The 26666-nt window shown below is 40.5% G+C and overlaps 3 protein-coding genes across 5 annotated transcripts in view; 2 read left to right on the forward strand and 1 right to left on the reverse strand.

Annotated features, from left to right (window-relative positions):
• loaf (low-density lipoprotein receptor domain containing lost and found) overlaps positions 1-6117 on the reverse strand; it is a 59281-nt gene extending 53164 nt beyond the window's left edge. For all 3 annotated transcript variants that reach the window (XM_028303105.1, XM_028303108.1, XM_028303104.1), the window contains exon 1: positions 5974-6117. In XM_028303105.1, coding sequence (XP_028158906.1) covers positions 5974-6052 — 79 coding nt within the window. In that variant the 5' untranslated portion in view covers positions 6053-6117. The remainder of the gene's footprint in view (positions 1-5973) is intronic.
• Positions 1012-5447, forward strand: LOC114351783 (maltase A1). The gene is made up of 7 exons (XM_028303103.1): positions 1012-1181; positions 2195-2374; positions 2777-2913; positions 3368-3633; positions 4048-4237; positions 4506-4886; positions 5044-5447. Exons 1-7 carry the CDS (start codon positions 1043-1045, stop codon positions 5374-5376), a joined length of 1626 nt encoding a protein of 541 aa, XP_028158904.1. The 5' UTR covers positions 1012-1042; the 3' UTR covers positions 5377-5447.
• Positions 6118-15019: 8902 nt separating the features above from the next.
• On the forward strand, positions 15020-26454 carry LOC114351781 (uncharacterized). The gene is made up of 3 exons (XM_028303101.1): positions 15020-16068; positions 21030-21221; positions 24219-26454. The coding sequence occupies exons 1-2, from the start codon at positions 15292-15294 to the stop codon at positions 21213-21215; spliced, it is 963 nt and encodes a 320-aa protein (XP_028158902.1). The 5' UTR covers positions 15020-15291; the 3' UTR covers positions 21216-21221; positions 24219-26454.
• The last annotated feature ends 212 nt before the right edge of the window (positions 26455-26666 follow it).

Raw genomic sequence — 26666 nt, forward strand, 5'->3', positions numbered from 1 at the left:
GGTGTAAATTACCGCTATTATTTTCCGATGGGCGTTCCTGTCGTATCATACATAATTAGATACCAAAAGTAGACCTCTATAAAATGTTGTCTTGAGGCCGAAAGCGTTGTAAAATACATGGACAGGGTGTAATCTTGCTAGAGCAGGGTGCGACAGAAGCGTACGGCACCCCCGGGACCCGTAAAGAGCGGACGTTCAATCAGGAGCGAAAGGAGATGGAGCGGCGCCTAATGCCCTGTGCAAGAAACATGGCCACTAATACCCTGCTTCGTTAATATAATCAATTAATTCACAATGTCGTTAACACAGTGCACTTCGTTTGGCACAACCTATTAATAGGTACAAACGAATGCACAATTTTTGTTGCTTTACTAGTATCTTTTACAACTACTTGATGCCACAATACAGCTTGATATAGCGTCGTTCGTACATTACTGACTAAAGTGTAACACAACAGACGAACGGAATCAATCCATTTGTTAACACACTGAATCACGAACGTAGCACTTTCGTACAATGATCAAATTAACTCAACGTTGGAAACAAGAGCAACTCGAGTCCGAGTAAATTAGAGAATAGCCGCAAAGCTCCCTCGGGGCACATAAAGGTGCGACCATTCAATCAAGGCGCGAAGCAAGATGGAGTGCCCGGCCTCGCCGCTGACAGTAGATAATGTATTGAGCCAGATACATGCGCGAGCCCCTTGAAGCTATCATCGAGGTATACCTAGCTATGGGAAAAGCAAATACCCATTTACGACATAACGCAACCGAATCCCAATTAGGGAATGCGTTAAAATGTAGAATGGTAATTTATACGCCCGCCACGTAGACAATGTGAATTTCTGTTACTGAAATTAAATGTCCTAATTAAGCAGTCTAGCCTAGTCATATCGATTTGCAAGATTTATAAACAAAATACTAGTTTCAGCTGATACCAATACCCAGAACTCAGTTCCGATACCAAAGCCACCACAGTCTACATCACTAGAGTATATTCGAAAACCATAATCCAACGATAAATCCGTTGAAAACCTGCAAGGATGTGGTTCGGTGCGCTCGCGTTGTTTCTGGCGCTGCATTCAGTGGCAGCAGGCCCGTGGTGGGCCAACGTGGTGTATTACAGGGTCCTGGTGGACTCCTTCAAGGATGGGGACGGAGATGGATTGGGGGACTTGAGTGGTGAGTGAGCTAGCTACTGGACTTACAAGCCTAGCCTTTAAAAGATACCTACCTAATTTAAGTGTGTTCCGAAAAAAATATACTCGTACTATTTGACTACGGAGTGCTGCGAATTTCACAAGGGAAGGCTTCAGGGGAAAAGGGATTTCTAGTTTAGATGAAACTCTGTTGGGACATCTGAAATTATGTAATTAAACTGAATAGAAGTAACACGCGTTGTTATAATTATTATTGGAAAGAGAGGGGTGCATGATGAGGAATTTGATCTTTACAAGAAGAGGGCATTTCTATACCTTCTTAAATACAATACAAATAAACAAATCTTTGGACCCCCTAATAGTAAGTTTGCTCTTCGTGATGACGTTTCAAGAGCAACTTTAATTGTCATTTACTCATTGATGACTTGCTGCTTCTGTAATATGTGTCGCTTGTCCGGAAATGTGGCGTGCGTATCATTTGTCCCTACTGTAATGTCCATTGTGTAGCCAGTATGATTGGCAGTGCAAATTGTGTGATGTAATTGAAAGTTTAATGCGACTGCATTCATACACACATTATGTATTGCTTAATTTTTTCATACTTTCTAGTTTCTACCTTCATTTATATGATTTTTAAGGAAATAGATTTTTAATTAATTATGTTAATCAATATTAGAAGGTACATCGGCGTAACCATTTCATTTATAATTTAGTTTGTATTCGTAATACCTTATCAAACAAATGGACGTTCATCAAAACCAATAAATAATTAAATTATACTTTAATATTTGAGCCATCAAAACCCAACGCCACCTTGGTATAGTGGTTCGTCTTAGGTTCCCTCGACTCAAGGGTTCGATTCCTGCATGGAGTGAATAGGAATCAAATGTGCGCGGCAGCACATTGTTCAAGACATTTCTGGGTGAATCTAATTTATTATCACCAGAAAAATAAATATAATGTCGAGCTTTGCAAGACCCGATACTTAAATCTTGGAGTTGAAAAGTAAAAAGTTTTATTTAAGTTGAATTTCAGGAGCAACGAAACAAATAAGCTATGTGCGTGCGTTAGGAGCTGACGCTATGATTCTATCACCTCTGTCGGCAAAGAACACGGACTGCTCTAAGCCAGGAGTCCTGGACTTTGCTGAACTAGACCCGCGGTATGGAAACATGGGGGCCTTGACCAGCTTTTTGGAGAAAGCTGCTAAAGTTGGTAAGCGTTTCGCATAGAGAAAACAAGTAAATAAATAAAATAGAGAGACACTGTTCTAAACGCGAAGTTTTTTATGAGTTACATCACTGTACTCACGGCTATTTTAGTAGAAATGGAACGCGAAAGTTTAAAATCTTATAGCCGTAATTATCTTTTTACTGCGCAAAATTCGTAGTTAGTAGGTAATGAAATCCGAAATCCAACAGTGATGAAATAACTCGAAGCTTTGAAGATGGATAGTAAATGTTTGTTACTAATTCACGCAAAAATCACTGAAGTAATTTTGATAAAACTTTCCAATATTGTGTTATTAGACAAAGGTTCATTTTTCCTTTAATAAAATAATAAATAAAACTTCAAGCAATTATTTTGTTTATGTAACACCTATAAACGTTTTTACAGATCTAAAGATTGTGATCTCGCTCTACATCTCAACAATCAGCACCGCGTCGGAATGGTTCAACTCAAGCGCAAGTAAAGTCACGGGATTCGACGACAGACTGGTATGGCAGGCGGGGAGCGCTGATCAAACACCGCCAGTACGTATCCAGCAAACTCAATTGTAAGAATGCGATTTGTGATATACAAGTACTCGTAGACAATCCGATATTCGATTCGAGATCGTGCTTGTTTGCATCTGCGAGATACGAGTACAAAAGAGAAGTTGATAAAATCAAAATTGACGAGTCTAGGAATTCCGAACGTCTTGCGGGGGCGCGCAGTGCATATGTGTATAAAGGCAGTTAGGTAGAGCTTGCCAAAAAATGGGTGTTTTTATTAATGGGATATTATAAATGCACAAAGCTTGTTTAAAACTAAAAAAATCTATCTTGTGATGGATTTTTAGTAATTTAAAGGTGTTAATATATTATGTTAAAGTTTTGGGCGTCATTTTATAATAGTAGACCACTTCCATCTTAGTAAGAGATCTTATCACAAAACTACAAACTTAGAGACGTCCGTTTAACATATTATTTAACGTTATATTTCCAGGTTACAAATGGCGTGGAATCGTGGATATGGAATGAAGACCGATCAGCGTACTTTGCTGCTAAAGACAACGAGGCAGTGGTGAACTTTTGTTCCGAGGCAGTGGCGGCGGGTTTGTCAGCCGCCCAGTGTGCCTGGCTAAGAAGAGGCTTCTCGGGGGTTCTGCTGAACCCCGACTTTCCCTTCAACCAGAAATGCGGCGAGAAGTTGCTGAGAAAAATGACTGCTGAGGCCATGACGTGTGCAAGATCATCCGCTTTGGAGACCCCGTAAGCTTTTATTGAATTTTAGAGTTTCAGTTACAAACTGTCTCTCCAGTCTGTTCATAAATTAAGTTATACGCAAAGTTTGTAGATCGGGCTCGATCACGGGATCATCGATACCATCTCTGGGGAAGTCCTTGTAAGTATAATTAGCAGTAATTCTATAATATGGTTGTTACCACAAACTCTTGTCTAGCTTATAATAGTCTCATATGAGACTAAATGAGCCGCCATAGGAGGCTGTTGATACGACAAGTTTTTGACCAAACTGGAGGATTTGACAAAGTGGTCTGAGTCGAGAAAGTTTAACTTTTATAAATATAAATATCTGGTCAAATACCTGCCTTGTCTAGCATAAAAAAAAGGACTACAAATCTTTCCTATAAAGATAATGATGATAAGTAATTGGCTCTATCCCAGGGTTATCCTAGTGGAGTCATCGCTAGATTCCCACGCCGCATCTGGCTACTACGCGGACGGAGGCGTGGGCGCCAACAGTGTGCTCAGCGCGGCGCTGGCGCAGCCCGATGGACTGACGGCCCCGGACGCCGCCCTGGCCTTCTACGGCGCACTGCTACACGCCCCCCAGGATACCACCCCTACTTGGATTGTAAGTAGTCGATGGTAAAAGTAATAAGAGCCAAACGAGCAGAAAATATTTCGGAAAAGTTTAGCTCTTGTACTTTTCAGTTTCAAATAACTACAATTATGCATTTTAACGTACAAATATGAAGTAGGTAGGTGTATTTACGCAAGAAATAGCGTAATAAAATGTACGTAGCCGAATTTGTTAATTGACTAATGCTTCCTCTTCAAACAAATAATTTCCTTTCTACTCGTATTGGCCGGTATAAAACATTACTTAATAACATTTACAGACGAGCGCGCCCAGTCAAAGCCGTATAGCGACCCGCTACGGCAGCGAGATGGTGGACGCCGTGAACCTCTTGGCCTTAATTCTCCCTGGGGCCGTGGTTATACAGCAGGGAGACGAGCTGGGGGTGGCCGACACCATCTTGGAATGGGCGGCGTCTACCAACACCTGTTACCCTGGCCCGGCCGTCCCTGCCGCCGCGCCTTTCCCCTGGAGCGACGCGGCCAATGGTGGCTTCACAACAGGGGAGCCGTGGATGCCTCTTGCGCCGAACTATAGATATGCCAACGCTAAGACCGAGTTCGCTAACAACAACAGCCATGTGGGGGTGATGAGAACTGCAGCTGCCATGAGAACGTCTCCGGCTATAGGACCGCATGTAGACGTAAGTATATTTGGTAACGGTATATTATGTTAGGATAATTTAAAATTCACCTATGACAAAAATTATATCAGAATTTTCATAAACTAAAAAAAATAGTCCAGTTAATAACATCACTGGAAGTTCATCTCCTTTGATAACCTACAACGTATCTTTACAGATAAAACGACTGGGGAACGCTTTAGCGGTACTCCGCTGGGGAGGGCCCGGCTCTTTGCTGGTCGTGGTCAATTTAGGCCGAGACCACACCGAAGTCAAGCTCTCGGCCATCTTCGGGTTGCCTACCCAGATGACGGTGGCGGCCAGCTCCGCGGGCTCGAGTCTGTCCGTCGGGTCTCATCTACCTGTTGATAAAACGCTCAAATTGGCCCCCGGGGAGACCCTCCTCTTAGCCGGGGGCCCGCGCCACTGCGGGGGCCCGGGGCCCGTCGATAAAATCACAAGCAAACTGGCCGAAGGCTGGCAGAAGTTGAACCAATACTTCAATAACTAAAAGCTTAAAAGTTCCGATACGTTATCGGCGCGTACTACGCTACGAGTACAAATAAAGTTTTACGAAACTAATTTGTGTGGCCATTACTATAATTGAATTTGTAGTTACCGAAGTTTTCGTTGATGTTTGTCAATTTTTATGTCTAACAACTTTTCCCCGAAACTTTTCAGTTTCAAACCTTTCTAAGTAGGACTGTGGGCTAATTTAGGCGATGTGTACATTTGTACAAACGACAGCGCGGCGTGGCGGTAATCTCTGGGGATCGTCATCGCCACACAAATATGAAGACCGCTTCAACCCCAACTAGGTAATGAATTGAATACGGAATCACACCCACACATAGAATCGTACGCCCTAGTACGAGGCTTACTCCATTTACTACTATTGTCTCCGTGACCTATTTCCGATGCGGTGAAAGAAACTGCAGTTTCATGCGGCGTCGAGGTGCTCACTTTAATTTTGAGGAGTCGGCTACGGTGTGTGGATCGATTTTTATTTCTCAAATTTCCATTAGCCCGCGAAGGGTGACGCCGGGTTTCGGGGTGATTTTTGAGAGGAATCTTGAATAAAACAGTGGTGAATATTGAGGGTACTTACAGAATTTGCTCTTCTCGGCATGGCTGAAGGTAGTAGCGGCGAGCGCGGTGAGCAGAGAGAGGAGCGCGCTCGCCCTCATGTCGGGCGGCGCGGGCACGCTGGGGCCCGGCGCGGCGCGGACTGGCGGGCCCTATCGACCGCCGCGCGCGCCTGCGCCGTCGGCCCCACGCCGCGGTGTTGCTGCACCCGAAAACAACAAACTTACCGCGGGAACTGGGTCAGCTCGCCACTGCTACAAGGGTTGAAGTTAGGTTATTTCATAACTAACATTTGTTTCATACTTTTGTTTTGAAAAATACGCACAGGCTTCTTCTTTCTGGAAATTAAAAGACTGCCCGTTGGAAAACCACAAACAAAATCATTCCAACTTCTGTCCATCTCCACTACCAGGATAAAAATTTAGTCAGACCATACCTAAACTATCATAAGAGTGAGCACAATAAGGTTTACAAATAATCTGAAAGCTTTCACCGCATCTTAGCACATTCTCAAGATGTTTTCCTCGAATGGAAAAGTCTTTATACTCCATAAAAAGCTCTACTACCCCCAAAATAACACCCAAAAGCCTTTTATGCTCTTCACCCTGGCAACACCAAGCCTCGTGTGTATGGCGTCTAGCTGGCTCGCGCGGAGTGACTCACACTCATAGGTACAGCCTCCCGCCCGAAGCAGGTTTTTCATGGCCCTTGTTTACAAAGTATCACAGTTCAGTATGGGGTAGTTTTCCAGCGGAGGGCGGTACGTGCCGCGCACTCTTTCGGGAGTGAATGAACGACGTGTGCTACGCACGGTATCGCCTGCACGTAGAATGAACCGAGTTTACTGACGCTGTTTTTTAATATTAAATTGGATGTTGACCTAATTCCAATAAACGCCTCGCAGGTCAGCCGACGGATTAATTCCGATATTTCGACATTTTCGGATTGAATCTGGGATTGGGATGAATTAGGAAACAGGCAATTTGCGTGATCAGTTTGTTTTGAGTAATCAAGATATTTGAATTTTATTTTTTGATTGCTTTCAGTATTTGCTAAACTTAATAACGTAGTAGCATCGTAGTTGTATGCAGAGCAAATTAAGCCTAGAGACCTACGTACCTACTCAAAGTCTATGAAAGCTGGTGTTGATTTGTACACTACAATATAATAAGTAATGTATGGTGCCTAATGTGTATTAAGCTAAATATAGGTAGGTACACTCACTTTTTTTGGGAGTCGGCCTACCACAAGTGCAACAGTCAATGTGGTTTCAATTTCAACCGACAACCTCCTGATTTGACAGCCCGATGCATAAGTCGTTGTCCATCGAGATGATGGAATTTCTTTCGTAAATAATACGAGTATTAACGCCATACAATCATAAAAAAGAAGATGAGAACAATGCTATAATAAATAAATATAATGCAATGAATAAATGAATTTTAAACGCTTTTAAAACCTACCATTATTTGCTCAGCAACTGAAAAACATTGTTGCAGTCCTAAAATTAGCTTTACTTTATCTATACTCTATACTAATATTATAAATGCGAAAGTAACTCTGTCTCTGTCTGTCTTGCTTTCACGCCTAAACCAGTGAAGCGATTTTGATGAAATTTGACATAGAGATAGTTTGAGTCCCAGGAACGGACATAGGATAGTTTTTATCCCTGTTTTTGAAACAGGGACGCGTGCGATAAAGTTTTTCTGTGACAGAGAAAAATCCACGCGGGCGAAGCTGAGGGCGGAAATCTAGTCTGAAATATACTGAAAAATCACACCAATTACCTTTCCCTAAACTAAGTAGAGACACAATGGCGACTAAATAATGAAAAACTTATACATTCCATACATTAAAGCATAAGTTTTAGTGTCGAAAGTTATTTGAATAAACCATTAGATATTGATTTTCATAAAAATATCAACATGACAGGCAGTATTTATCGCTCAAATCTATTAAATAGGCACTGACACGAAACATGTTTTAACAGGTGCCTATTTATACCTATGTATAATAATAATCATTGTGACCTTTATTATTAAAACGTTTCTTTCATAATCTAGACACCTCCCAACATTCCCGTTTTCCTTTTCAAGCGAAAAATACGAATGATGAATCAAGCTGATTAGCAATAGGAAGAAATAATATTATTATATAGGAGAAGTAAGGTTAAGCTTCTTGGAACTGGTAAGGGCTTATTAATATCTCATTAGGGCTTATTTGGTATCAGATTCTACTTAAAGGTAGAGAAATGGCTAAAGTAAGTGTACCTTATTATTACGTTTCGATTTACTCGCATGAATACCATGGATTACAAAGTTTAGAAAACCCAACATTCTTGCTAGTAGTTACTAATATGAAAGTCTGTAAAAAGTACAGTTTATGTCTTTTCTTTTCTTTAGATAATAACATTAATTTGATAAAAATATCAGAAGCTATGTTTTTCTTACTGATTGAAGGCGTGATTCTTTCATCCAGTGCACAAATCAATGTGATTATACATTGAAAAGGTAACGTTATTTTTAGCTGCAACACGTGCAAAACCAATCTGATGCATGCCAGTCGTAAGGTTTCTGTGTATAAATAAATGTGAATTGTTTCCCTACTCTGCTGCACGTAACGTAGGTACAACAGAAGAAAAACTGAAAACATACTTTGCTTAAAGAAATCAAATTGTTTGGAATTTTCCTTCAAAACTATAAAAATTCTACAAAATGTAGTGTATCTATTTACATAGAGTAGGTACGGTACGTAGGTAGTATTAAAAAACAAATCCTTGGGGGAGACCTTTGCCCAACTGTGCACGTCATTTGGTGAAACGAACTAAAAAGATAGAAGACAAAAAAAAATTGCAAAGTAACTTCGAAGTTACAAAACCAATATCAGAACAAAAAACAAAAAAACAAAATGGCTGCCGTTAGATAACAAAACCTCGCCCTCTAAAGTCGGTGTCAGTCTCGAACCTCCGAGTCGCGGTCCACTACCGACGCCGACTCCTCAAGTGGACGCTGGGAAGGTTCCCTAGCCGCGGCCCCAGCCCCCGGCACTCGCTTCGCTCACTCCAATGAAGGGCCACTTCAGCACTCGATGGCACTCGCCACGCGAAGGTATCTTTACAAGTAGGATTAACAACCAATCTGAAGTCTTGGATTCGGTCGCCGACAAATATTGACCAGTGGATTTGGATGGCAATGGTAATACCACAGACCCTTTTGGAGCTGTCAAATGAATAGCAATTGCCCAACTTGGACAGTCATGGACTGTATAAATTATCGAAGGCTACGGAGAACGGCGGTCTCCATACTACGACATAAGCTATGGTTGTAGGTTCAAGTCCTGTTGGACCCGTGGAAATATCAATTTGATTAGCACTCGCAATTATCTCAGAGGCATGTGCTGTATTTAAAACCGTAATGATAGTTGTAATAATAAAAATAATTTTCAGTCAAATTGAATAGGCAATGTAAAACTTGAATTTACAAAACAAAACGGTAAATATCGCAATATTAGCACTAAATTCTCTTGAGTTAAAGTACTTATACACTCAAGTACCCGGGCACCTAGAGTACCTTCCTAAGTAAACAAGCACTTCAGTCGAGAAAAGCAAAATATATTTCTTACACAATTTTCAGTTAACTGCGGAAATAGTTCAGAAATAGCAGAAAATACCTACCATTAAATAATATTTTGTTCCGAATTGAAACACTAGAGTCTAGACTAATTATAAAGAAGCACTAGACTACTAGACTGACTGAAAGAGCGTTGCTCAGTTTATTTCAAAGATGACTCTCAAGTTAAATGTTCGTTCCTTTCAGTTGTCTTTCTTGTAACTTAATTAGTATTAGGATAGCATGATTGCGCAAACTTGTTTCGATCGCTGTATGTATACCGAAACCCGAATAGAGAAATAATATTTTAGCAATTCTAGCAATTGATTGATTACATTAGTACACATGTAATGTTACTGTATTTTCTATTGACACATATTTGTACCAATATTTTACTCATCAGGCCAAGAAAAATAAAGGAAAGGATAAAATAGTTTCAATCGAAAAACATCAAGACAAAACTGACCTAATAGTTACCTACAAAGGACTAAACTACCAACGCTAATCCGTAAATTTAACACCGAATAAAATCACAGTCAAACGCCACCCATTGCACTAATCGGGTATCGATTAATTACGTGAATCAATCATGATTAACCTCCAAAAAAAAAGATAAAAAGCTTTTAAGTCCAGGATCAGCAGAGGTCTCGAATACCAATCAGCCCAGGAAAGGTAGTGGCTGTCCCTAGGTACCCCAGACCACCGCTGATGATAACGCCCCGCCGAAATTCGCGGCTGGTTGTACGTATCACGGATTGTTTCGCGTTATCACGTTATCAGTGATAATTTCAGGTGAGCTACGGACGCATTGATAATGGGCAGATTTAATTGTGGCGTTAATCAGTTCGGTGTGGTGACGTCACGGCGTCGTAGGTACTACAGGGACTGCGTGAGTCGTGCTATAAGTTGAGTCAATTCTCTACATTACCTACGCTCAATCTTTCACTGGATACCTGATATACATGTATTTGGAAATTGTTCTTCCCTTCTCTATTTTTTGATTAATGGACCTTTTTGGATTAGCCCTTTGGGACTAACATGTAGCAACAGCTGAGAATAAGTTGCCAGAATTAGGTTTATTTTACTAATGTGTCACATGAAGAGTATTGTGGTGGACTGCAGTGGACTGTATGCGTTTGTGTGTGTTCGAGAGCGCTGACCGGACGATGATGACTGCCGTTGAGTGCTTGCCCTTACTATGTCAGGCGTAGTAGGTGCTACTTGCAGGAATAAAACCACTATTTCACTTGCTGAGACTTCTCGCGTTTATTATTCGCTTCCTTTTCTCAGTTCTTGCTTCTTCAGATCACTTGTTGCTTGGAGCACTCGTTCTCTGAACTGAACAAAACATTACAAACTCAAACTTGTCTCCCGGAGCGCCTCGCTCCGTATTTATAGGGCCCCGGGCTATATCCATCCCTTTCTCTCCCGATATTCCTGTCTCTGTCTCTCATGTTCTGGACCATAGTTCTGGAATGTTCGAAGCGAGAGGTCCGATGTTGCCGTCCCGTTTCTTTTTCTCTCGAATATTCCAGAAGTGTGTGGAAGAGTAAATGTGGTGATCCGGCTCGAAGGACCAGGAAAATGTGGTGGACTGCAGTGGACTGTATGCGTTTGTGTGTGTTCGAGAGCGCTGACCGGACGATGATGACTGCCGTTGAGAGCTTGCCCTTACTATGTCAGGCGTAGTAGGTGCTACTTGCAGGAATAAAACCACTATTTCACTTGCTGAGACTTCTCGCGTTTATTATTCGCTTCCTTTTCTCAGTTCTTGCTTCTTCAGATCACTTGTTGCTTGGAGCACTCGTTCTCTGAACTGAACAAAACATTACAAACTCAAACTTGTCTCCCGGAGCGCCTCGCTCCGTATTTATAGGGCCCCGGGCTATATCCATCCCTTTCTCTCCCGATATTCCTGTCTCTGTCTCTCATGTTCTGGACCATAGTTCTGGAATGTTCGAAGCGAGAGGTCCGATGTTGCCGTCCCGTTTCTTTTTCTCTCGAATATTCCAGAAGTGTGTGGAAGAGTATTTGATGTGCAAGCGAGATGAGAGATAATGTGAGAAAGAGATGGAATGTTATTTATACCTAATCGACTCTAATTGATTATTTTACAACATTTTCTGACTGTTAATGTTGCTAATCGATTCTAATTAATAAGTTAGCGTATTTCCTTGGTCGACGTCGCTAACAAGTATGTTAAAAACCTATAGGATAAATAGGACTTCCCTTTGTGCCATTTAGCCTACGACACTCATGATATCAAGCAAGATGTGCCTACATGCAAACTCCATTATGCTACAATGAAACGTTCTACAAAATACTCTTGGAAAGCACAAGATCCCTCGTTTCTGCAGTCGCGTAAAAATATTTCATCTGTAACATTAAATAAGGTTTGTTTAAAATGAACCGAAACCTTCGCCAACTCGTTTTTATTATCTGCGTCAATATTTTAAAAAATGCCCAATTCCATTGTGAGACCACCGAGCGCGATGGTATCTCACTCGATTGACGTTCGATTTATTTATTCGGCCATCTAGCATTGTCCGCCACCCTGTATTCTTTCCTGAAATTCAGAGATAAGGTCATTTATTTCACAGCGGCCATTCCCTAGGGTAGCTATAGATTTGTTTTGGGCAAATATACAAGGTGTTACATTGAATCACGCTTGAACATAACGCCGCCGATCCCACTAATCCTATTGTACCGGGTGTTGATTACGCACATTCAAATAAACAGCTTGAGTATGATTTAGTGGAATGTAATTGTTTTAAGAACATAAATAATGTTAAGTGTAGAATGTGTTAGATGCAGTTCAGGAGGTTACTACTTGCGTTTTGGACTGGCGCCTCTGAACTGATGGTCGTCATCAGAAAAGGCCTTTTGAAATATAACTTTTTGCGACCAATGTGTACAATGATATGTTTTACATCATACATTTACGAGTACGTACCCTAATCAAATAATTAATTCTCCTTTCTCTACAAATTCCCAATAAAGTTATTCTCGGGTAATCTGATCTCCACATAGAGTAACATATCAACGAGGGTGGCCTTTGTTCGTTGTAGACATTTGAGATAAAACACACACTCTCCCAAGGACCTAATCAGCTTAGAAAAAGAGGACAATGACCATCTAAATAAACGTCAGCCAGTAAATATAAATACAAAATAAGACTGCAATAATGTGTGCTGAATTGCCAAGCGCCAAACGGAGTATATTCAGGCATCCACGCGATATCTAGCCGCGGTCGAACACGATAATTTATAGCGAGAGCGCCTTGCAGCGAGCGGGCCGCTGATAATAAATTACTATTTAATTTCGGCATACAGGGTGGTGGCGACACGTAATTACCAGTAGACCAATTCTTCTCTCAAAATTCTCAAATATACAGCAATGCTTCTGACAGGTTAAATAAGCTACAAAAGCTATAAAATTAAAGCTAGACAATCTTCCATAAATCATTTAATCTACCTATTGCGGGAATGAATAACTACTACCTTTAAAGGTCACAAAATAAACAATTCTAAGCACTATTTGTTATCACTGTCGTGTTTTTGAATTCACGATATGTCACCATCAATCATTCTGTAACGTATTATGACTATGGTTACTTTCTTTCATTCTTTTCATAAAATTTTATACTAACAGTATTAATTTAACTTATTATTTAGCGTTGCTGTTCAGTAACATCAACCTGTATGTGCAGCGCCTTGTAAGCGAGTAGATACCGCGTGCATTACACGGGCATAACACTACTTGCAGTTGCCAAACACATTTGTTATATTTTCAAACCGTATGTTTATGCTGAACACTTTAGGCATATTTAATATGAAAAACTACCTTGTCTTTGGAACGGGTTTTAAGTGCATTGACCGTTAATTAAACCTAATCAGTGAAGACATTACATTTATCATTTCAGCCACAGGACGTTCACAGCTGAACATAGGCCTCCCTCAATGATCTCCATTGATAGCGACCTGCATCTAGCGCCTTCCTGCTACCTTTATGAGGTCGTAGTAAAAAAGTATGTGACTTTTATTATTAGGACATTACATTACCTACGGATAAAAAGGGAACAGACCTTGAAATCAGACCTTACAGGTTTGGTTTCACAATAATACCTCAATCAATCACATTGATCGATACGCAACATAAAAGACGTGTCGTCTCGGTTCGATCAAGGAATACCAGATTCGTATAGGGTTTTTATTGGCGGTCAAGCTGTAGATCCTGCACTCGAGAGCAGCTGCCATAACGAGAATAGTGTCGTAAAGGTTGGCTTAACTGAAGACGAAGACAAATCCAACAAACGACAAACCGTTCCGTAAGGGAACACGGCTAAACTAACTACTTTACAAATGGCCGCCTCTGCTGCAAATAAATCAGGTTATCACAATAATTAAAGGTCAAAGTGGAAGCGCGTTGTTAAACGTCACTCGAAATAATGAATCGTTTAAAATAAATCCCGAGTACTTTTGACTAGTTTCAGTGAAAAGTGAAATGCACTGAATTTAAAATGGTGTTTATGTATGTATGTGCGTAATGTATTGTAATTGTTTATTTATGATCCAATCTGTAAGCCAATTATTCATGCTTTCCAGGTAACAATGAGTGCTAGTGACAATTTTTTTTTGTTTCTGGAGCAAATTGTAACATCAAATTACCAACAACACCAGTTTCGAGAAAGATAATAAATGCTAAGCAGTTGAGTTAGTTAGTGAAATATGACTATTGTTTTAATTATTATTTTTTTATAATTCGAACTGATGCGATGTCATTGTTATCAATGAGTACATATTATAAGCTGGTTTATATTGTCTATTTCCATAGAATACTCGTATTAGATAGTGATATCACGGAATATTAATGTAATATGCACATTCAACTTCACGAATACCTAGGTATTTGACGATCACTGAATCGAATATTGCTTTTTTCATCTCATGAATTACATCATTCATTCCCCTTATCAATGTTATTATTTACTCGCGAATCATATACCCCAGTAATAAGGTAAACGTATGCTTTATTATATCAGTAAGAGGTTAATTAATCAAACTGCGTCACAACTAAAGATAAAGATACAGATTAACAATAAACTATGAAAAGGCCACAAAAGGCGAGAAGGGAAAGCTAATTCATTCTGTTGTAAAAATTACTAATAAAAGAAATCATTAACTAAAATAGTTTGGTTTTAGGTCATTAGCTAACTACAACAGACTATCAATCACCTTGTTTATGTTTGCTAAAAAATACCTATACTAAAAAAACTAATGTTTTTTACAATATTATTCTGCACTAAATCAATTTAGGGCATCACCTTGCAGTATTACATATCAATTTTATTGTACGCTTAGCTCATGTTCAGTCATCCATGATCGGCGAGTTACAAATGCATTCCGGTTAACAAAAGTGAAACACCGATGCACAAGTAAGCCGAGTTTAGAAAACGCGTGCGAGCAACAATACGCCCGCACGAAACTACGACTGCTCGTTTGCCGCTAGTCTGCCCAGATTGTCAATATTGTGTCACTGATTTCTCCATGGCACAGAGGCATAATTAGATTAGGGCTGCAGGTCGCGGGCGCCGCGTAGTGTCGGCCCGGCCCCGCGCGGCCCTTCACGCCGCTCGCGTTTCCCCAACATAATGAGCGAATTCGCTAATTAGTGTGTTATCGGACGAGCTCGCGTGCGCAGCGCAGTGCGTCCGCGCGCGCCGCGCGATCGACATGAACCTCTTCACGCAGCCCGAGTGCACCCACATCGAAATAATAGAGCCGGACCCCGAGGACTGCTCCGAGCCGCTGCCGCCCGAGGGCAACAACAAGCTGCGCAACTACCGCCTGCTCAACGAAAAGCTGCGCGCCTACACGCCCACCGGGGACGTCAACACCTCGCCCAGCAAAGGAAAGTTGGTGTCGAGGTTCGACGTGTGCTCGGGCATATCCCCGCCGCGCTCCAAGATTCTGGAGCTGCTGCGCCCCGAGGACCCCGGGAGAGAAACCCTGGAGGCCATAGTGAAACCCGCGCCCCGGCGCGGCCTGGCCAGGCCGTTCGATGAGGACACGAGAAGATTCCTCCAGAGAGCTCTGTTATCCCCGAGTCCCGCCTTGTCAGCTGCCCCCACTCCTGAGCCCCGGAAAGAAGTGAACAATAAGGAAGAAAACAATGAAATAATTGAAAATCAAGAGTCATTTACGCCTAAACCTCGTGATCCGAGATCGGAGAGATCTTTGGCAGACGAATTACGGGAAGCCGAGGAGGACGAGCGTTCGGGCGGGAACAATGTGAGGCGGGACCTGTTGCGGGAGTTTAGAAAACACGGCGGCGGCGTAAAGGAGGCAGTCGAGAGGGAACGGCTGGGGAAATTGGCGCTGTCCGTGGAAGAGGACGAGGAGGAGAGCGACGACAGCGGGCTGACGGCGGCGGCGCGCAAGCTGGACGCGCTGCTGGCCGAGTCGCGCGGCCTGCACGAGGAGCTGGCCGGCATCCAGCAGGACATCCAGGTGCTGGCCCGGCGCGTGGCGCGCCGCGACCTCTGACGCGTTGGTACCGTTGCTTGCTGGCGGCGACGCCTTCGCACAACGCACCTGACGCTTCCGAACACTCCCACACCACCATCTCGGGCATAGAACCAGTGAATTACACAATTGTGTGAAATTACGTGAAGTCGGGGAATCGACATTGATATTCATAGACGCTACATTACTAAACCGGTTGCGCTAGTTCTAAATTTGGTTTGGTACTTTCGTGTGGCTTTTAAAGTGGGTAATCAAATGAGGTGTTGCAACTGTTCGCTTGTTCTATGTTCCGATTGTTTTGAATGCTTATCGAGGGATTTTGTGCTGCTGACCGGAGTCGATATTATAATGGCACAATTATCGGTAACGAGTCGCGGACATCGGATAGCTGTTGTTATTGGCGCCTCTGCGAGCCTGGTTCGTACGAGTAAATTACTTTACTACTTAATTGACCGGCTAATGAATGTGTACCGGCTCGCGACTTTCACTTAGTATATTGTCTTTTTCTATATTCTACCTATGCTTCGTTGTTGTACAGTGATTGGTCACAATACAGCCACGCGGCCATGGTGCGAATTTTTATGAGCGACCGATTTCATGCCATAATATTTATTAGTTATTATTTTCCCGAAAGTTCAATATCCATTGCATTTACAGATAGATCTGTGTGTTCTTTGGACGATTCATATTTCCTCGAGCATTTACCGATACTTCATTGCTTATTGCACAAAAACCAGAGTAGGTATCTAGTCTACCGAGCAGTTACTTTTTTTCGCTACGTGGTAAATTAATAAAATAAGAATTTTCTACCAATTAAAAGGTAATAATACTTCTTCTAGAAACTGTTTAGTTTCACTTTTAGATAGTAAAAGTTAATGCCAGGTTCCTTTTACGGAAAGATGTGCGAGCCCGTTACCCAAGTCCCAGACACATAAGTGGTTTCTAAAAAAAGTAGACACCAGTTTTTGTTTGTTAATGTTTATATTTTTTATAAGTTTACACAGACATGACAAGGCTACCCAGATTCCGTCCGGGAGTACATAATAAGTAGGTGGATCAAACCAATTATTTCGTAATCTCCTAGACCTTGCTGCTGCCAATTTTAGCGTTAAAATACATACTTATCTAGTAGCTCGATATAAGTAGTATTGTAATACGTATTTTACAACGGATGCTGTCTTGTACCGCACTCGATACCGATAGTTAATTTGCCAATAAATAAAACAAGCACGAACCAAGGAAGAAAGAGAAATTCGTTTCGACGACCAGCAAAAAACATATTTGTATCAAGCAAAGAAAAATATTTCTTGTGTGTTTTAGTCAAAAACAAATTTTATTGCACAAAATCACTAAAACTTACTCTGCCAACGAGGTTAGTAGATATAGGAAGTGCTATAAAACAAAAATAAATAATTAGTTGAGTAGTAGTTTAACAGGTTACTTAACTTATTAAGTTATCTTTATCGTTTGTAATATTTATCTAATCTAGTAAAAAAATCGCACAATATTTAAAAAAAAAGTTCAAAACTAGCTCTTCTAATCGAATTTTTCTGCTTAATTCGCATTTTACATACAATCTTATACTGACGGGCCAGCCCTGCTGCAAGTGGAGGTGAATCATAAAATGAACATCTAACTCCATCGATTCAATTGATAGATGATGGACGACAGAAGACACCCAAACATCTGTTCTAACTGTAAAATAGCCTAACAAGTTTTGTTATTCTGGCGTCAAACGAATTTACTCATAGAGTCACCGCACGGATTTTTTGTCAGTCTATAGTTAATCGCGCTATTAATCAGTGTGAACAAGTATGAAACACGCAAATTACACCGATTTGGTTGATTTCTTTTGGCCTGACAAACTATCAGCTGATAAAAAGTCTGTTGTATGCGATGACTCATTACTCTTCTACACCACAAAGTCCACAAACACACTAACTAAGAATGTATGTTAATACTTTTGGAAGAGCGGTAACCTCCTACTACAGGTATTCTTATACTTACGAGGGGCGGCTGAAAAGTTTTGAGCCTAAGTATCTTCAAGTGTTATTATTGACTCGCACTAAATTTAATTAATTTGCCAATAACCTTCTTAGTATATGTACAAAGTTTCATTTCATTAGCGTCATCACGTTTTTAGTAATTAATCCGTAAACATCATCATGTCTCAGTCATCCGCGCAATGTACGAAATTGAAGTACACAGTTGTCATAAAATGCCTCACAAAGAAGAACAAAACGCTGACGGTAATATTTGCAGAGATGTCGACAGTTTATGGGGAGTCTGGGCCTTCATTTTCCACCATGAAAGATTGGATCCGATAATGGACAACACGCATAAGTTGTAATATTAAGTTAAATTATGACTTAATTTAAAGTTTAGATCACACACATTACACTAGTTTTTATTTCACCTCAATCCATCCAGTATTACCGAAGATAGAGCCTCGAGAAGTTTACGGACTTTTTAAAATTTTCAAAAATGTTCAATATTCGCGCGTGACGTCACAACATGATTTTGCAGCCCCCGGACGTTAACCCATTTACCACTTTTTGTCTTTTTCCAACTAAAATAAAATTTTACCTAACTGACAACTGTTGTTAGTTGTCATCGTTCAATCACATTTCAAACTAAGCGCTAAAAAGTAACCATTATTATGCCACCTATTGCCAATTTTGTGCACTATGAAGCCATTTTTACATATTTTATGCACTTAAATACAAATTTTCTGGAAAAATAACCAAGTTTGTGTCTTTGTGCTCAATAACGAGTAAATAGTCCAGTTATTTGTTAATTTTACTTGGAAAGTTTTCCGGAATTTTTGAGAATTGGTGAATAAATAGATTTCGCTATGTTCTTTCCGAATTTTGTGACCTCGTTTATAGCCGNGAAATCCCCGCTTCGGCTCCCCTACTAACCATTCTAACCATTGTACACAGATAATATCTTGCATGCTGCTTTTCATGTTACTACGTCACATTTTCAAAATCCGCGCGGAAAATCGCTCCGAGCGGAAGAGCGCACTTTGAGCTTGAATATTTCAGTTATTTTTAAAGATATCAAAAAAGTAAAAATACAGTATTCATTCTAATTTTTTGTAGTTTTTTTTTGCATCTTCAACAAAAATTGTGCGCCATGTCCATTCAAGCATGGCAGGGAGTCGCTAAAAGATGACCGCAAGTCAGGGCGGCCAGATTTCGCCATTAACGAATAAAATAATGAAAAGTTAAAGAATCTTGCTCTAGAGATCCGCGAATTAAGCTGTGACAGATAGCTGAAGCCATAGGCATTAGCAAGGAACGTATCGGCGATATTTTTCATACTCATTTGCACATGAATAAGGGGTGTGCATGGGAGTCAAAAATGCTCACGCCACTCGACAACCAGCATCGAGTCACAACTTCGCAGGAGTTTTAGAACATCTTTGGCCATAATCCTAGCAATTTTTTCATTTGCACTCATGCATTTGCATTTGCCTCATTGTCACCATTGATAAATAATAGATCCGGCAGTACAATTCAGAGTCAAAACAAGAGTCAATGCAATGAATTGAAAAGGGAAAACGCCGCCGCGGAAATTCAAAGCGGAGCGATCGACACCCAAGCTCATAGCCATTATTTTTGGGATTGTGGAGGAATTTTATTCATTAACTACCTACTTAAAAAAACTACAATAAACGGGGATTATTTTGCTGTACTGTTGATAAGAGTGCGTCAAGTGGTTGTCGAAATAATAAGAGGCAAACTGGCGAAAGGAAATCTGTTATTGCCAGACAATTCGCCCGTGAACACCGCGCATGTTGCACGGCTTGCCCCGGGTAAAACTGGATTTCAAGAAATTAATCGCCTACCACACAGTTTAGTCCGGATCCTTAGCTTTTTTTTCTAATTCTCAAATTGGAAAAATGACCTCCAGAAACGAAGATTTTTGAGTGACAAAGAAATGAAGGCGGCGTTAAAGGCTCATTTCGGAGGCAAAGATTGCGAATTTTTTTTCAGTGGGTTAAAAGCTCTTTTACACAAATGTAAGAAGTGCGTTGTAGTAGAGGGAGATTAAGTAGAGAAATATATTTTTTATACTTTTCTATCGGCATTTTTAATACCCTAGGCTCAAAACTTTTCAGCCGCCCCTCGTAAAAGGATGGTTACCAAAATATCTTGCTAATCCACTTTATTTATCAAATAAAACATTTTCATTTTCATTTTCTTCTTGACCGAATAAAAATGTACATTTTCGAGTTGAAGAACGAGATCCCAAGAAGCTGGTGGTCTGTATGCTGCACAGCTTAAGTACCTATTTCCATTTTCCCATTACTTAGATGGTCGACAGTCCACAACTGTACCTTTCTCCAGAAACTTCCAGCCCCGCAAAACCAAACTGTGGAATGGACTGTCGTCTGCGGTATTTAGGAACAACCTTACAATCTTTCTTAAGCATACCTTAAAAGCCGGCAACGCGCCTGTAACTTCTTCGGGGCTGTGGGTTAGAGATTGCAAACAACATTTACGCGTGTTTATCGTTAGGAAATACTAATTCCGTTCGTCTTTGCCGGCGGAGACGTACCGAAGTAGCATTTCTATATACCAACTGCGCCCGGCCGGGTTGAGAAACATACCTGGTTGCAATCTCTACTGCGGATATCTATGGGCGACGGTAATCACTTAGAGTAGGCGCACACCGTTGATTTTTCGTCGGCCGATAGTTTAGTCGGGCAGTTGATCAGTATGGACATGTATGGGAGTGCGCACACTACGCCGATTCGATTTGGCCGATTCTTCATACAAATTAAAATCGGGCACAACTATCGGCCAACTAAAAATCAACGGTGTGCGCCTACTCATACTTACCATCAGGTGACCCGTTGACTCGCATACCTCCTGTCCCAAAAAAGAATGCGATATCAATCAATACCTAGTAAAAACATAGTGTTGTTAACCCCTCAGGCGCAATCGGCGCGCGCATGTCGGTGCGCGGCGGCGGCGCGCGCGCTGACGGCGGAGTCGCGCGCGCTGCGCTACCTGGACGACGTGGTGGCGCTGCTGCGCGGCGACGTGGCGGCGGCGGCGCGCGCGCGGGCCTGGCCCTTCGCGCTGGGCCGCCGCGCGCCCGGGAGGAACTACGTTGTATGAACGCAGGTGTGTTTCCAAAGTTATGCAGGACTACTAACGGTAACAGTGTGAGCAGTCTTCCCACTCGGTGGACCGACGATCTCACTCGCTGCGCTACCTGGATGACAACACGGCGGCGGCGAGAGCGCGCGCCCGGGAGGAACTACGTTGTGTGAACGCAGGTATGGGCTTATTGGGCTTCCTTACTTTTTTGCAAGCTATGAAGAAACCTTCTACGACGCTTGTAATGTGGACAGATCTCTCACTCGGATCTGGTGAAGATCGCAGGAAACACCTGGAGGCGAATAGGGCAGGACCGGTCGTAGTGAAAGTCCTTGGGGGAGGCCTTAGTCCGTCTTTTGGCTGAAATTATGACTATGACGCTTAACGTTGCTTAACCACTAGCATTCGAAATACCTACCCATTGCAAATTGGGAAGGAACTGTTCTGTGTGAACGCAGCATGGAAAACGGAACCATCTCTAGGTACTTTTACTACAAGGTAATCGCTCATTTAGGAGCTTTTCAGTAAGTTGTGGAATTTCCAGTCTTTGAAAGCTCTGGCATACGACCAGCTGTTGCATCCAGTACGCTTAAGACCCCGGAACACGTCCAAGACACACTAGAACTGCTAAGCAGCCAAAATCAGCAACTAAACGAATGAAGGGAAGGTTCTTCAGTCTCTACAAATTCTGTCAGCAGCAATGAAAATATGCTTTAAAACAAGCAAAGCAAGTTAATTTTACGGCAATTATACCACAACATAAACTTCAATCAAAACAAGAATTTCAAGTCAAACTAACAGGCTTAGGAAAGAAGCAAGACACGCAATCTCCAAATACGCGTTATTACACAGTGGCAGTCTCAAACGGCCTGCCGAGCTGAAGACAAACGCGCGAACTCCAACTATGCGTAATTGCTAACCACATGCTAATCATGTCCAATATCGCGTAATAACACATTGTTGTGTGACAAGAGACGCAATTTGCGGCCGCGAGCATGTCGCCGCCGCAATTAGCCACGTCGAGTTTGCTATAAATCGGATGGGAAGGGTTGGCTTGCTACTGACAATAGTAATACACCTATTTCCGGGATTCTTAGCCCTAAGGGGGTAGATGGGAATAAAGGAGATCAAGCCTGAAGGCATCGTCATGTCTTGCACGCTTTTTTTGGTCATAGCTTCTTCATCCTTGTATCATTAGCTCAAGGGTAAGCTCTCTGGCTCTACGCTCTGGGCTGCTTAGTATCTATACTTATCGCCATGATAGATAAGTATTCGGTAGCAACTTCGTCAGCTGTTAATAATATTCTACTTCAGAAAAAAATTAAGCTGCCGCATATTTTAGAGCAAAGTAAGAAAGGAATAATTGCACATAATGTCATTGTGTTCTCCTGCCAAAGTGAAAGACTTTTAGTCGGCTGCTCTATCTAATCTTTTAATAACCCATGAATTAGCTTTGAACATTTATTAGTATTGTAATATTACTTTTTTAACAAAAGATATATAGGTTTTATTTTTTTATCTACATTTATAATTCCACTTTCTTGGCGATTAGATTAGAAAGACCACCGTGCACCGATACCATTTCCTTCTTTCGAATGTAGGTCTAGAATTGAATTACCCGATCAATCAGTTTTGTCATCAAAATGTACTTAAGTCCGAAAATTTGTTATGTAATAAGGTGTTCTTTCGTTTCGTTTGGCTGAAACATGACATCCCGCAAAATTGCCTCGTAGATTTCGGTCTATCGCAAACATATTTAAAAACCTATGACAAGTTTCAGGCACTTCGCAGACACACCCCCATGACTCTACATAAAGGATTAATAGGCAAGTGTTGATTGATGTTTTCGGATTAAAGTGTGAGCAGTCGGATTCGTATCTATAAAACATCTTAAATGGATATTTACGGCAAATCAATTTCCCGGAAAAAGTGTATATTTCAATATATGATCAACCTTTATAGCAGCCACAGCACAGTGAGCAATGACGAGTGAAATCGATGGCTGTTTATCGACAGACGGACAAACAATCGATTGTATTGTTATTATTAACGAGTGATCAAACGCCCATTGCGGTGACCGAATGGTCGGCGTATCAATTAAACGTTAAGTCCCGCATTTATGGCGATTGTTAACTATGGGATAATGAGTATGTGGTTATGTGTTTGGAACGGTTGAAAACATTTTGTGTACATAAATGGGCTGACACTGAAATAATTGTTCGTTTTAGTGACCATTTTCCTTCCTGTGACAAACAAAACCGGCAAAATACTAAAATAATGTGTCGTAGATAAAGAAGGGACGAGGAATAAAACTTCTATACTTTTAACATTGTTCTTTTTTTCTAATTTACATCTAAATTAGTTTGCAATGGAAATGGTTTCTTTAATGTACATATCTATGTCTTTTCGCGTTATGTGTAGGTGCCTATAGCTGCTTATTCATGGAAATACATATTTATAGCGCTGATAAAGAGGCCAAGTGTACAAGTTACCAGGAACTATGTGCAATTATCAACATGTACCCAATCCTAATAAGTAGGTATTTTTTGTAGATACTAGTTATTTACCGAAAAGAGTGCATGCAGGTATAATCGTTCCCTGAGTAATGTGGGTTGTGACTTCACCGTTCTGGTCACGTACTCAAGTTTGATGAGCGGGCAAGGAGTGGTGGCGCCAACCACACCCCGTCCCAAGATACCTATTGCGCGCGATGCATAGATAACTTCAGCATTACAAAACCCTACAAAGAGGAACAAAAAACTAGCGTTAATTTACTCTTTGGGATCTGTTCTTGGACTGTAGAACACAAAATTCCTAATCAATTAGCTTTATCTGTCATTCATCCCAAGTTTATAGGTTAGTAATAGAGATGGATAAAACACACAAGTAGTTTTAGTTCACTTGCGAATACTCTATCAATGGTACAAAACGGCACCATTACTTACGCTGCGGTTAGAATAGACACAACAAACAATGATAAATGCCTGATAAGTGAGTTTAATCAATGTCACATTGTTGCAGACCCGGCCCTGAACCGCCACGATACCGAGCATCGATATACTGGCTCACTTAGTGACCGACTAGTCTGGACAGGATGGAGAAGCTACCGACTGCTGCCATGCTGACTCGAGAAGGCCATGCTGTTGATCAACAATGATATACATGTATAGGCGTGTTCCACCAAATTATTGAATCCAGATATCAGTAGCATAACTAAAGAAGACTATGATGATTGTGAATACGTCATCGACAGTCAGACAGATTAAAGTCTACAATTGGACATGACTTTCTCCCAATACAGCCCCATATTCTTGGAGACCATACAAATTGCACTAATGCAATAAGGAGAGGGTTTTATCTAATGTATGATTGTTACTGGCAGCTCTGACCATCTTGAATTCTCATCAGGAACTCTTTGATCAAAGTCAAAATCTGTCCCAGTCCATACCCCAGGCTCGAAAATAGCTGAAGTTTTTAAACAACCGAAAAAAGTAATAGAACGTCTTTATATTCGAAGGAATATAAACCCAAGTTCCTGATACTTAAATTAACAGAATAAAGACGCTAATAAGCCCTCATGACAGGTGGTATTTTGAGATGTGAACTACATAAAATTATTGTTGATCGACCGGTGGCACCCCTTCTCTGAGTTATTTGTTGCTGAGTGTTTCTCAAATAGGTAGATGGTAAAAATCGACGAGATAATTAACTGAAACTTCTTTTGGGGCTATTGGAACTTGTAAAAGGATCGAATCTTCATTTATGCTCAAGAACGGTTCAGTAGAACGGTTTATAATATCTAACAATGACTCACCTAAGCCGTGCAGTTTAATTATTTGCATTCTAGGTCAGTATATCCGTTTTTCTTTGTTTTAAACGCAAGACCTGTTCCGGAAAACGTTATTTATTTCGCATCCATCTCTCTCACTCACTTTAGAATGGAAACACAAGTGAAAGAGATGGATAGATAGAGTCGATAAGATCCTTCTTTTCTTCCAAGCCCTGCATAGTGTTTGTTGTAATATCTTCGTTGGTGATGGCTGAGTGATTTGATAATTGATTAGTGCGAAAGTGAGCTTTGGACTCTGAAGAACTGGCGAAACATCATTCGAAATTAAATTAATGGGATTCTAACTAAAGTGTAATTACCCATTTTGTATTGAAATGACGTTTAGTGTTGATAGTGCTTATCGATATTCACCCGTACATCTATAAATACACAGATTTTATTAGTTTTGTATGACAATATTGATAATTATGTTGAAATTGGATTACTTTGAAATTGAGATTTGATAATTTAATATCTTATTTTTACTAAATTGTGGCATTATTACAGCTAAGATTTATGTTATAAATTGCATTCTTATTGTATAATAGGTACTTTTGTTAATTGTTGTTATCACGCCATGTGATTTGAGATCTTCAAATGTTAAATAAATGATTGATGATGTTAAAGAATAGCTAAATAATTAGATATTAAGTTACTCCTCAAAGTTTTAGACACGAAAAAAGTTCATGGTCACGCCCCGTGGCTATGTTTGTATTAAAATTAGCTTAATTTCTGCCAAATTCTTACCGCAAGTTTATTATTATGGTATTTTAGAGCAATCAAATTGTCAAGAAGCCAGACCGGTTCAAAACTAAACCACCCATTAATGCTTTTCCAGTACAAGAATAAACTGGAATCCAGATTGTTCCTAAGGCATTTTTATCTATTATCTATGCTAATGACAAAACTTTTAACATTTTTATCGACTGTTTTAAAACTGGTATCGATTACGTAATACTTTGAGGTGAGAAATGTTCTTTTAATATGTTTACTATTTAAGTTGTATTGATATAAATAATAAAATTCACTCTTGGTAATGTGATTTTTAAAATTATGTTATGATGTAGATACTAGATACTGCATTATTTGGATTATATGCAACGTTATTATGTAAGTGCAGTACCGCTTTTTCACAAGAAAGTGTAGTTACGTGAAATTGGAGATTGTGGATGTATTTCGATGTAGATCAAACAAAGAAATTGTAATCGTCAAAAATTAATCTTATTTGATTATTATGTTTATCATTCGATTGTCCGAATTAATGTACGACTCGTGATGTAGTCACTTTGGTTTGTTGATATTAATATTTAAGTAATTGTAATCTCTTGAGACTGATACTGTGACGGTTAGTGATCAAATAATTAAGCTGTAATTAAACGTTAGTACGAGCCGAATATTGAATTATTGCAATAAAGTGTTTATTCTTCACATAGATATTTTTATTTCATTAAAACAGTTCGAGTACACGCTTCCAGATAACAAATAAATGACATCAATTTAGAGATCTTAAAAAGTAAATTAAGTATAATAAAGGTGGTCTGTAACAGCCAACAAGATAAGAGGAAAACAATTATATCAAAGGCGTAATAATATCAAAGAAAACATTACTGGCTGATAACAAACATAGAAACAATTGAATT

Source organism: Ostrinia furnacalis, unplaced genomic scaffold (assembly GCF_004193835.3).
Source record: "Ostrinia furnacalis isolate ACB-3 unplaced genomic scaffold, ASM419383v2 OfSCF1176, whole genome shotgun sequence".
Lineage (NCBI taxonomy): Eukaryota > Metazoa > Arthropoda > Insecta > Lepidoptera > Crambidae > Ostrinia > Ostrinia furnacalis.